Raw genomic sequence first — 12,114 nt, 5'->3', positions numbered from 1 at the left:
TCTTCCCCTGGAGAAGCAGGAAATAAGCTCAGGCGTGTATCCCTCCCTTGGCAAACAGTCTGGCCTTCCAGTCTGGAGACAGGCTGGGCCCCCTCTGGGGCAGAGTCCAGGAGGCTGGAAGAGCCCACGGTGCTGGGGAAATGCGAGTGGGTAGATGAGGAGGTTCCTCTTGCCTGCCTGCTGCCCCCTTTCTGCCCCACCCACGTCTGTGCTGCCTGAATGTCTGGCTTGTCACCCTGAGGAAGGTTGTTTTGCTCTCATCCCACAAACTAATTATGGGCCCCAGCAGAGGATGTCGGAAGTGTCTGTCCCCAGCATCCCCTCCCCCAGCCCTGTTCATCCCTCTTCCCAGGAGAAACTGGCCATCCAGGTGCTCACCTGCACTGTGGGCTGCTGCCCTGTAATTACCTCCCCAAGGGGGAAGGGGAGGAGGAAGCAAGGCTTGCAGCCCTCTCCTGCTTTCCCTCTGCCCCTGGGGGCATCCCTCTCTGCACTCATCCCACCTCCTCCAGGCTCTGACGGCTGAGCAGTGGCTACCCTGCCAGTGTGGGAAAAGGGGAGCCTGCCCCACAGAAAACTGGAAGCAGAAATAGACTAGAAAGAAGGAAGGAGGCCAGGAAGTGAGCCTGTTTCACTTGAGTCCCAGGCACGTATGTGTGCTAGAACTGCTCTCAGTCCTGTGCCCTCAGAGGCCCTCTGGAGGTCAAGGTGTCCAGGCCATGCTCCTTAGAACCAGGCTCGGGCTTGAAGGCTCAGTTCTCCTTCCCTTCCATCCACAAGGACACAGGGAGACCCACAGACCTGACATTTCCCTGGGTGGGGGATGGCACAGCTAGGTTTGCGCCAGGTCTTGGAGACTCAGTCCTTGTGTCTCCTCTGCCCTCCTGGGAGGACATCCCAGGGACCAGCCTCCCCTCTGCTGCTGCCCCAGCAAGGGCCAAGGTCAAGGTCAGGGAGGCTTCCCAGCCCACGACTGCAGAGGAAGTGGCCAAGAGCCCCAAGAGCACTGAGAGACATGCACTCGTGGGTTTTCAGTACTGTACTGGGTTTTGCAAAGTGGGGCCCTCGGGACTTTAGCTTGTACACAGACAAAGATTTCTGGTGGTAGTGTTGTTGCTGGTTGTGGGCTGCCGTGGCATGTGTACAGCGTGGAAGTGCTCCCTAGAGTTTTTATTTTAAGGCTGTGATCTTTTAGGAGCAGATTGATGGGCTTGGATGGGTTTGAACCACCAACCTTCCCGCTGGTGATTGGGAACGTCACCGTCTGGGCCACCACACACCCTCGTTGCCTTGCAGCCCGTTAGACCCCCTGGCTGCCCTGGAGATCTGAAGAGAGCTGCCCTGTGGGGTTTCTCAGGTTGTGACCGGGATGGGAGCCGAGGGCCCCGTGTTGTGTTTCTCCTTCGAAGTGGCTGGTGGGTCAAGCCCTTCACCACTACACGCCAGGGACTCATTTTTATTAGCATGGTCATGACTTGTTGGCTGTTCACTAGGAAACTTCCGTAACTAGCATATCAGACCTGTGATTTCACAGATGGCTTAAAACATAAATGAACTCACTGCCGTTGAGTCATTTCTGCCTCATAGCAACCCTATAGGAGAGGGTAGAACTGCCCTGCTGAGTTTCTCAAGTTTCTAGAAGTTGGCGTCTCTAACGACAAGGTTCCTCTCACAAAGAGAGAGAGTGTGTTTCCGAGACTGCTACTCTTTACAGGAATAGAAAACCCCATCTTTGTCCTGTGGCTGGTAGTTTTGAACTGCTGACCTTGTGGTTAGCAGCTTGGGATGCTGCAAAATTAGAAAAGTGAGCTGATGTGAAGGAACCATGCCCGCCGGCTGTTCATCAACACAGCAGAGCCAGGACCTGGACACCCATCAAGGAACCAGGCCCCCCTCGCCCCCTGCAGGGCTGCCCCTGGGCCTCCCGGCTGGTCACGCCTGCTGACCCCACCTTCCCTCAACCCCGCACTCCCTGGGCTAAGGGTCTCTGCCCAGACCTCTCTTCCGCCTTGGTACTCCCGCAGGCCAGAGTGGAAAGGAACTGCCACCCAGTCCGGCCAGGTGTGTGGGCAGGAAGCGCTGGAGGTGCTGCCTGCCTCGGCCTTGCAAGAGATAGGCTTGTCGAAGCCACTCAGCAGATGTGCCAGGGGATGGCTGTAGGGTGCCCCTCCCTGCAGCACACCGTGCCGGGAAGGGTAGTGCCAGGGAGAACAGGGAGGCTCAGAAAAGGCACCCCCAGGCTACAGGCGACAGGGTTGCAAAATAGATCCCCTAGTCCAGCTGGCCAGCTTCACTTTCCCTCCTTCCTTCCCTCCCTCCCTCTCTCCCTCCCACCCTCTTTGTTTTTGTTGTAAAATCACAACAGGAAGTGGGAAGCAATCCATTCATGGGGTGGGGGGGTGCAGCAGCAGAAGAGGGGGACATGCAGCAGCTCCTCTGTGTCTAGGCACTGGCTCCCCCAGCTGGAAGGGGAGCTCTCTTGACCGGGCCCCCCAGGTCCTCCAGGCTGCCCACCTCTATTTTAGAGCCCTCCATGTGAGCGCCAGCTACCCCCTTTCTTGGCCTTTCCACCCACAGGGGCTCAGGACCTGGGGGAGGGGGGCAGGCACTGGCCACCCCCACTGTTTGCCTTGGGCCCCTGTATTCTGGCTCTCTTGCTTCCCATTCCCGGTCTGAGTTTCCCAATTGTTGAACAGCCCCGTCCGTCCCTGCTGCTCACCCAGGCCAGGGCCAGCCCTGTGTCTCCTGGCGCCCATCCAGCCCTGGCCTCGCCTCCCCCGCTGTCTCCTTGAAGTTGCCTTTCCATCCAGCCTGCTCCCAACACCCCCTCCCTATTTCCAAGCCAAAGGAAGTAACTTAAGCAAGAAAAATGCGTTTTAGAGCCTGGAGTGGATTTCTCAATAGCAGAGAGACCCTGACACTACAGACCTCAGACATCTCATCCTTGGGGGCCCGGAGCCCTGGGGTCCTGGGCCAGACAGACAGAGGACATGGGGAATGGGGGGCAGAGGGAGGGGGGGTTGACAGTGTGGCTGAGCTCCAGGACATGCTGGATCTGAAGGCAGGACCTGTAGGACCCAGAAGGGCAGTTACTTAAAGAAGTTACTGCCCAGCCTTTGGGAAGTCTCCTCCATCCCAAGTCCCTCTGCTCTGTCAGCCCTGCCCTGCACAGCTGTCCCTGGAGGGCTCTGACAGCAGCATGGGTCACAGTGGGGACGTCCCTGCCAGAGTAGGAGCATACCAGCAGGCGAAGGAAAAGGAAAATACTGTCCCGGCTCTCGGACCACAACGGAAAGGCTCAGAATTCAACAAATATTTGTTGAGTGAATCAATACATATTTGTCAGGTGCTGGGGTCAGATGAAAGCGATAACCCAGCCCTCGCCATCTCTGCAATCAGGTGAACCAGAACGGGCCACACAAGCCTGGCAGGGAAGCCTGCCTCCTGGGGGCCTGAGCTGTGTCTTGAAGGACAGTTGATCACCCCCACATGCCCACCTGGAGGGTAGCTGTCAGGAGGGCTCTGGCCAAGGGCTTGGAGAGGAAGTGTGGGACTAGGGTGAGGAAGAGCGGTGCCCTTGTCTGCGGAGGACCTGTTAGGTGGCAGCTCTGCTCAGCGCTGTGGATGGACCAGCCACTGTGCAGATAGATGCAGGTGCTGAGGCCAGAGCCAGAGCGTGGCAGAACCAGCTTTAAACCAGGCTCTCTGTGTCTGAAGCCTGGCAGGGTTGAGCAGAACAAAGGGAGGGGTGGGAGGGAGCCGAGAGCGTCTTCAGGGGATTCGCTTCCCCCCCCCACCCCCGTCTCCAGACCTATAGTCTTGGGGGTGTTCTGGGCCCTGTCTTCCCCAGAGGGGCTGGGGTCCAGAGATGAAGCCAGGGTCTTCTTGGAGGTGGGCCGGGCCAGCATTTAGGGAAATGCCAGTTGAGCCCTGAGTGATGGAGAAGTTGAGAAGGATTGGAGTGGTGGGGAGTGCTGAGCGGTGGAGTGGGGAGGCTCTGCAGTTACCCACACACACACACACCCCAGGTCTATTCTGGGTCCTGGAACTGAAAGTCCTTTGAGTCATCACAGACAGGCTGTGGTCCCCACTCTTACTCCCTAACCCCCAGCCCCTGGCTTCCTAATCTCCTCTCTGCCGAAGCCTCAGTCCCCAGTCCTCAGAAGATATTGCCTCACCCCACCCCCCACCCCACCCTGCCCAACGCCCTTTGCAACTGGGCTTCTCCTTCCTCGGGCCTGAGGGACTCCGCCCCTCCAGAGGGTACTCCATGCTGGGTCAGCTGAACCCCAAGGAGATCAGGTCCCTCTGGGCTGGGCCTATGGAGCCATGCCATCTGGATCATAGCCTGGGACTCCACCTGCCTGATGGCCCCTTTCTGGTCCCCATGCCATGGGACACAGAGGATAGGCCAGACAGCCTGTGTGGAGCTTGGTGGGAGTGCTCCCTTCCACTTGAGCCCAGCTCTCTAGGCTGGCCCTGGAGTGGTGGCCAAGCATGTGCATGTGTGCACTTGAGTGTATATGCATGCGTGTGAGTGCACATGTGTGTACGTGAGTGTGTGCATGTGAGCACATGTGTGTGCGCATGAATGTGCATGCATTGTGAGTGCACGTGCATGTGGGTACATGTGTGTGTGAGTACAGGTGTGTGCATGTGTGCATGCATACGTGTGTGTGCTTGTGTGTGTATGCGTGTGCAGGCATGTGGGGGGGGCAGGCCAAGGAATCTGAACTTTAGGAAAGAGGGAAATCATGCGGTGGAGGGGGTTGGATAACAAAGGATTTTGCTTGCAACTAATAGTCTCCAGCTGCAAAAATACCAAAGGGGAGTCGGGCCGGCCCAGGGACTCTGATTCTTGCCAACTCTTCACCGGCCTGCTGAGCGGGCCCCTGCCTGGCCTTTGGGAGGGAAGAGGGGGAGGTCACTTGGGCTCCCCCAGCTCCCAGCCCAAAGTAAATACTGGAGCTCAGGACGCTCCGCTGCCTCCTTCCCAGAATTGAGAGCCACCAGGCCAGGAGGGAGGCCCTCAGGCTGGCCACCTCCTAGGGCTGGGGGCCGTCTGTGGAGCTGCACTGGGGGGATGGGGGCGGGGAGGAGGCTGCTCTCTACAGCCCTCTGCCTCCTTCCCTCTTGCCAAGGGGAGGGTGGCCGGGGAACTAGCTAGCCATCAGGGTGTTGCCAGTCCTGAGCTGGGCAGTGACTCAGAAAGTTGGAGAGGAGGACGTAGCTGTGCCAGCTGGTGCTGGGAAAACAGCTTCAGATGATGGGGCTAGTGGACCTGCTGCAGTCCCCGACCTCCACTGTGCCCACCGAGGCAGGGCCACAGCCGTTTGTCCGTCCGCCCCCTCGGAGGCTCTGGTTTCCTTGGGAGGTGGCCCAGAGGCATTCATTTGCATCTGTTTTTTCTGTGCCAGTCATCAGTCAGTCGTCATCATAGTTTGTGTGTGTGTGTGTGTGTGTGTGTGTGTGTGTGTGTGTGTGTGTGTGTGTAGAGGGTCAGAGAATTTGATCACTTCCCACCTCCAATGACCAGGGCCCTCCTCCTGCATGGCCACTCTGCCCTCCTCTCTGGCTTTGTCAGCATGGGACAGTGCTGGGAGCCTGGGAGGGGCTGGGAGAGCATGGCTGGGATTGGGGCTGCCTCTGCATTAATGGGGGTACCACCTCATCCCTGTGACCTCGTTCTCCAGTCACCTTGGGGCTGAAGGTTGACCGAGGGGACCTGAGAAGGAAATGGATTTGATGAGGGGCCTCAACTGGACTCTCCCTCCCTCCTCACAGCCCCAAGTCCTGTGACTGTGAGTCAGTGTCGGGGCCCAGCCAAGTTCCTTGGGAACCATGCTTCTGTTCCCTTTGCCTCCCGCTCCCCGCCCTGCCCAACCTCCCTGAATTAGGAAACAGCCCCTGAGTCCCTGGGTGTGGGGTCACGGGGAGGGACAGGGGAGGGCCGAGAGGAACAAGTTGTTATCCCTATGCTTTGCTTGTGAGAGCGGAACCCCCTCCCCTCCCCCCACCCCGGACTGCGTGTGGGAATTAGGAGATTGCTTTTAGCAAGGCAGGTCAACCCAAGACTTCTCTATTGTTGGGAAAGGCAGTCGAGTGCAAGGCCAAGGGCCCAGAGGAACATCCCAGTCCCTAAGGTGGCAGCCAGGGGAACCATGGGTGGAAAGAAGCCAATAGGTTCTTGATTGGCAGTGTTGGAGGAGACCAGGAGGGGAACCTCTTTGTGGCCCCTCTGCCACCTCCACTTCCTGCTGCCCTGGCCCTTCCCCTTGGCCTAGACAGAGTGTGGCCCTCTGGCCTCCATCCTCCTCCACCTCACCCCCACTGAGCTGTGCCTCAGTTTACCTCCATGGTCCCTGGCTGGCCCTCCCCCTGTGTGTTACCTTGCCCTCTCTCTTCACACCCTCCTGAGGATGGGAGGAAATTGAGCAATGGGAGAAGACACTGGAGAAATGGGGGGATGGGAGTGAGCCGAGGACGTCTGGCCCCGTGACACTTGTCCCTGGTCATTGGCCACCGCGGACCTTCTCTTCTGAGTCTTCATTAGCCCCATATTTTGAAAGACTCTTTTCTCAAACTGAATTCATTGATGACTACCCTGCTTTTTCAGTTTCAAAACGCATCAGCAGGCGCAGTTTCCAGTCAGGGCTCCTGGTTCATATGAGGTAACTTGAATTACCACATAAAGTTGATGAAAAGTCCAGCCAAAATGCAAAACATGCATAACATTTCAGCCGTGTGTCTTGCCTGAAGTAACCAAAACCGCACTCCCTGCCGTCGCGTCGCGTCCGTACCGACTCAGGGCAGCCCTACAGGACAGGGGAGAACCGCCCTGTGGGTTTCCGAGACAGGAACTTCCTGTGGGATCAGAGAGCCTCCTCTTTCTCCTTTGGTGATTTTTGAACGACTGCCCTTTCAGTTAGCAGATGAGCCTATAACCACTGCTCCCCCAGGGCTCTTATCGAGAGAAAGGGCAGATTGGCAACAAATAAACCAAAATTGCTCGTGGACCAGTCCCCACTCCCTTTTGGTACTCCCAGGTGGTCCCGGGTTAAAGATGGGTGTGTGGCTCCATCAGTGCGTGGCTCGCGTGGCTCCCTCTGCACCGTGGCCCTAGCTCAGCATGGAAAGTAGGAGGCCGTGCAAGTAACCTCAGAGACGTCTCTTTGGAGAGACTCAGATATGTAGAAGGCAAAACGTGGCACCATGGTAACTCCCACGGGAGCTTGGGGGGTGGGGGGTGGGCTAACCATAGCCTGACTGGTGCCGCTGAGCTCCCCCCCTCCAGAGGAAGTGGGTTTTCCCTCTGGGCTTCTCATTAGTGGGTGGGCGTGGGCTTGTCTGGTGAGGGCCTGTCCCAGAGCTCTTCCCGTGCACACTCTCCAGACGTGGAGCAGATGGCCATCGACTGGCTGACAGGCAACTTCTACTTTGTGGATGACATCGACGACAGGATCTTTGTCTGCAACCGAAACGGGGACACGTGTGTCACCTTGCTCGACCTGGAGCTCTACAACCCCAAAGGCATTGCCTTGGACCCCGCCATGGGGTGAGTGTGGCAGGCAAGAGGGAAGGTCTGACCCCGGAGAGGGGGAAGGCAGGGGCTGGAGCGGAACTAAGGGGATCCCATGGCCAGGCCCCACTGAGCGAGCCCCCTGTCTGCAGGAAGGTGTTTTTCACCGACTACGGGCAGATCCCAAAGGTGGAACGCTGTGACATGGATGGGCAGAACCGCACCAAGCTGGTCGACAGCAAGATCGTGTTCCCCCATGGCATCACGCTGGACCTGGTCAGCCGCCTGGTGTACTGGGCTGATGCCTACCTGGACTACATCGAGGTGGTGGACTACGAAGGCAAGGGCCGGCAGACCATCATCCAGGGCATCCTGGTGAGAGAGCTGTTGTCAGCTGCTTGTGGGGAGACCGGCCCCCGGTGGCGGGAGACACCTTTCAGGGGACCCTTCTCCTGAGGATCTTGGTAGGGGAAGGCACCGTGGGCAGGGTTGCCCCAGGACTGTGTGAGAGTGGGTGGGCCCATGCTCTCCGGGAGGTGTCATCACATTCACGTTAGAGAGAAGAAGCCTTTTTACTTCTTTCGTTTGATCCTCAGACCGTACCTAGCAGAGGAGCAGGCGTGTGACTTAGTCTCCTCCTGGCAGATGAAAAAAAGCCAGGTTCAAAGGGCTTCGGTGATTTGCCTGAGGCAACACAGTTGCCAACCAGTACTTAAACCTATCCCAGAAACCTGCCGGCTCAGCGCCCGCTCTGAGGGGCCACTTGAGGATAATGAGGGTGACTGGCTATGCGTCCCATACTGTCTGGGTTTGGTGCTGACCATCCCATCATCCAGCAAACCCCTTGGTCTTGGGCAAACCATAGCGCTAAGTCACCAAGACTTACCCAAGAAGCCTGGGAATCTTAGAGTCTGTACATCTTTCCCTCACGCTGGGGACTAATGCGGGCTAAGAAGATTTCCTAGGGGCAGAGTGCAGGACCTGGTTCTGCCTCAGTCTACAATCAGGGCTGCGTCTCCTGCACACCGGTTTGGTGAGGCCGCGGTTCCTCATCCAGGAGGGGTGAGCACCGAGGGGGGAGGTTAAGCCTCCTGGTCTCCATGTCACACACAGTATGTGATGGCCCTTGGAGGCGAGGCGAGGAAAGAGCGACCCTCTCTGTTCAGAAGCTTCCAGAAGCCCCTCAAAGAGCTGAAGGAGGCTCTGTGAGGGACTTGGGCAAGCAAAGACCTCCAGGGGCAGGGCAGCCCGAGCAGAAGGGGAAACAGGAGAGCCTGGGGTTTAAGGGTCTGAAGTGAGTGAGCGTGGGGACATGGCGCCTGGGTAAGAAGCTAAGGAGCCTCCCCTGCGTTTTCTCCTCCTCTCACTGGGCCACGGCCACCTGCCCGACTCAGATTGAGCATCTGTACGGCCTGACCGTGTTCGAGAACTATCTCTATGCCACCAACTCGGACAACGCCAACGCCCAGCAGAAGACCAGCGTGATCCGGGTGAACCGCTTCAATAGCACCGAGTACCAGGTGGTCACCCGTGTGGACAAGGGGGGTGCCCTCCACATCTATCACCAGCGACGGCAGCCCCGAGGTGAGCCGGCCTCCACAGCCCCTCCAAAGGACACGTCACCCCAAACCACCCCAAGACCTTGGAGCCTCAGCTTGGCTGTCTACCCTGGACCCTCCACTCCCTCACGCCCCCCTAGCCCACCCCTTGCCCTCCAGAGCCCCCTACCTTGGACCCCTCTCTTTCTGCTCTGCACCTCTTTCAGTTCCCGTGCCAGGCTCCTGGCTGGGGCACAGGTGCCTCTCCCCCCTGCTCCCCATCCCCACCCGACCCCACCCCCGCCACTGAAGCCCCTGCCCAAGAAAGTCTAGAGGCAGAGCTGTGGAGGCAGGTGAATTCCAGTCCTATGGTATCCACGTGGAATAAACGGGCCAAAGACCACTGCCAAAAGGGGCGTGGCCGCCTTGAAGGAAGCCTTCTCTAGGCTGACCCAACCCCCGTCTGCCCCCAGTGAGGAGTCACGCCTGTGAAAATGACCAGTACGGGAAGCCGGGCGGCTGCTCCGACATCTGCCTACTAGCCAACAGCCACAAAGCGCGGACCTGCCGCTGCCGCTCCGGCTTCAGCCTGGGCAGTGATGGAAAGTCGTGCAAGAGTGAGTTGAAAAGGGAGGGGTCCGCATGCCTGCTGGGATACACGGGAGGGAGCCTCACCCATCTCTCCACTGCCCAGCCTCTTCAGCCCAAGATGTGGAGAGATGAAAGCACGTGCCCACTTTCAAACCACTAGTGAGGACCAGGCAGGATTTGAACCCACACCTGGAAACAAAGCTGTTCTCACTATCCCACTCAGGCGTCACAGAAGACCCTGCATTCATTCACTCAACAAGTGCTCCTTAAAGCATGCAGTAAGGGTCTGGTGTAGTGGTTCCCAGGTGGGCTGCGAACCACAAGGTCAGCAGTTTGAAACCACCAGCCGCTCCACGGCAGAAACATGCGGCTCTCTATTCCTGTAAACAGTCTCGGGAACCCACAGGGGCAGTTCTACTCTGTCCTGTAGGACCGCTGCAGGTAGGAATCGACTCGACGGTAACGAGTTTGGCTTTAAGTGTCTGGAGTTCCCAAAAGGTTCGTAGTGTGCACGCACCCAGAAGGAAAGCCTGGTGATCTGCCCCCACAACCAGCCATAGAGAACCCCACGGAACACAGTCTTACTTTGGAATCAGCTCGGTGGGCTTGGGGTTTTTTAATGTGCCTGGCAGATCTGCCAGGGGACACTCAGGAGTGCACAAGACTGATGTTGCCCCTGCCCTCCTGGAGCCTATATTCTGATAAGGGTGGGAGCGGAGATGCAGATAACCACACAAACTTCAGGTAGAAAACAGAACAGAGGCCTGAGGACATGAGGATTTCGTTTCAGAGAGGGTGGGCAGGGAAGCCTTCCCTCAGGAGGCGGAGGGCATTCGACCCGAGCTCCCAGTGAAGCAAGGAAGGGAGCCACGTGGCTGCCTGGGGGAGGAGCCTCCGGCAGAAAGACCCGGCTGTGCAAAGGCCCTGGGGCCGCATGAGCAGCACACAGAGGCCAGCAGGACTGAAGAGGTGGCAGTGAGAGATGAGGAAGGAGGGGTTTAGGCTTTATTCTCACAGGAGGCGGACAGGAGCCAAGATGTAGCATGTTTCTGACTCATATTCATTTTAAATTTCTCAGTGGCTGCTGAGTGGAGCTTAAGCAAGTGGCTTGAGGCTCTTTCGGGGATTCAGCAAAAGGCTCTGATCCCAGAGGGCAGCACTCTGAGCAGATTCCATGTCTGGCCCAGGTGCTCCCTCTGGGCCTCTGCCCTTGGCCCCTGAGCTGTGGGCTCTAATAGAACCCACCCACCCACCATTCCCCACCCTGTCTTGCAGGCCCACCCCAGAGCGTGTGGTCGGCACAGCAGTGGCCCTTTGCCTGCCTGTGTGTGGTCCGGCCACAGCCCAGGGGGTGGGCACTGGGCTGTGTCCGAGTCTGACTGTGCTCCTGCTTGTGCCCGCCCAGAGCCAGAACACGAACTGTTCCTGGTGTATGGCAAGGGCCGCCCTGGCATCATACGAGGCATGGACATGGGGGCCAAGGTCCCCGATGAGCACATGATCCCCATTGAGAACCTCATGAACCCCCGGGCCCTGGACTTCCACGCCGAGTCAGGCTTCATCTACTTTGCCGACACCACCAGCTACCTCATTGGCCGGCAGAAGATCGACGGCACGGAGCGGGAGACCATCCTGAAGGACGGTAATGATGGCCCCCTGGGGTGGGGGCAGGGGGCGGGGGCGGGACCCCGAGGCCACCCTGGCCACAGAGCCATCTGGGAGCTGGGCACCACTTTCTCGATGTCCTCCCAGCACGGAGAGTCCCCTGCAGCCTGGCTGCCCGGCCGGTTGGCATGGAGATGAGGGGATGGACAGACTGACCCCTGTGTGACCCCCTTCTTGGCTACGCTGAAAGAGGCAGGAGGATGGATGGGGCGGGCGGGCCGGGTGGGCTGTGCCTGCCAGGCCTTGGGGATACACAGGGTCTCTCAGCCACTGGCTCCGAGCCCTGGAACGTTACACAGCCCACGGCCCAGAGACGCCAAGGCCTGGAATGGGAGTGGGCCGGCCAAGGGAGGGAGCGGGAGCATATGGGTGTGCAAGCTTGCACACACATACACACATGGGATCTCTATAGGTAGACCCATCAGGAGCTACGTGTTCACGCCCCATGGGAACTGTGGCTTGTGCATAGAACCCCTGCTGTACCCCTGCTGGGGCTCAGGGGCAGCCAGCGGGCCCAATCTTGGCTCCTGAGCCTGGGGATGCTGCCCCTATCCTGTCACAGGCCTCAGGGTCACAGCCTGGTTGTGAGGCCTCCCAGGACTGGCCACTGTCAGTGGCCCTCTTTGCCATCCTGTCTGCACACCCCCACCCCCCATGGCAGCCTTGCGAATCGTGCCCGTCAGCGATCCAAAGACTTTGAGGAAATTCGAAGTAACTCCTCATGGAGCAGCTCAGGGTTCCCTAGGGCAGAGGAACTGCTATTTCAAGGACGTGGCAACAAAGCCTGTGCTCAGTGAAAAG

At 58.5% G+C, this 12,114-nt stretch overlaps 1 protein-coding gene across 1 annotated transcript in view; it reads left to right on the top strand.

Moving 5' to 3' along the window:
* The window catches only part of LRP1 (LDL receptor related protein 1), a 72,651-nt gene that overhangs the window by 17,433 nt on the left and 43,104 nt on the right, over nucleotides 1–12,114 (top strand). The window contains exons 7-11 of the mRNA XM_075551436.1: nucleotides 7,393–7,555; nucleotides 7,672–7,894; nucleotides 8,914–9,103; nucleotides 9,531–9,674; nucleotides 11,054–11,290. Of these exons, the coding sequence (XP_075407551.1) occupies nucleotides 7,393–7,555; nucleotides 7,672–7,894; nucleotides 8,914–9,103; nucleotides 9,531–9,674; nucleotides 11,054–11,290 (957 nt within the window). The remainder of the gene's footprint in view (nucleotides 1–7,392; nucleotides 7,556–7,671; nucleotides 7,895–8,913; nucleotides 9,104–9,530; nucleotides 9,675–11,053; nucleotides 11,291–12,114) is intronic.

Source organism: Tenrec ecaudatus, chromosome 6 (genome assembly GCF_050624435.1).
Source record: "Tenrec ecaudatus isolate mTenEca1 chromosome 6, mTenEca1.hap1, whole genome shotgun sequence".
NCBI classification, from domain to species: domain Eukaryota; kingdom Metazoa; phylum Chordata; class Mammalia; order Afrosoricida; family Tenrecidae; genus Tenrec; species Tenrec ecaudatus.
The sequence above is the reverse complement of the archived record's forward strand: the minus strand, read 5'-3'. Positions and strand labels throughout refer to the sequence as shown.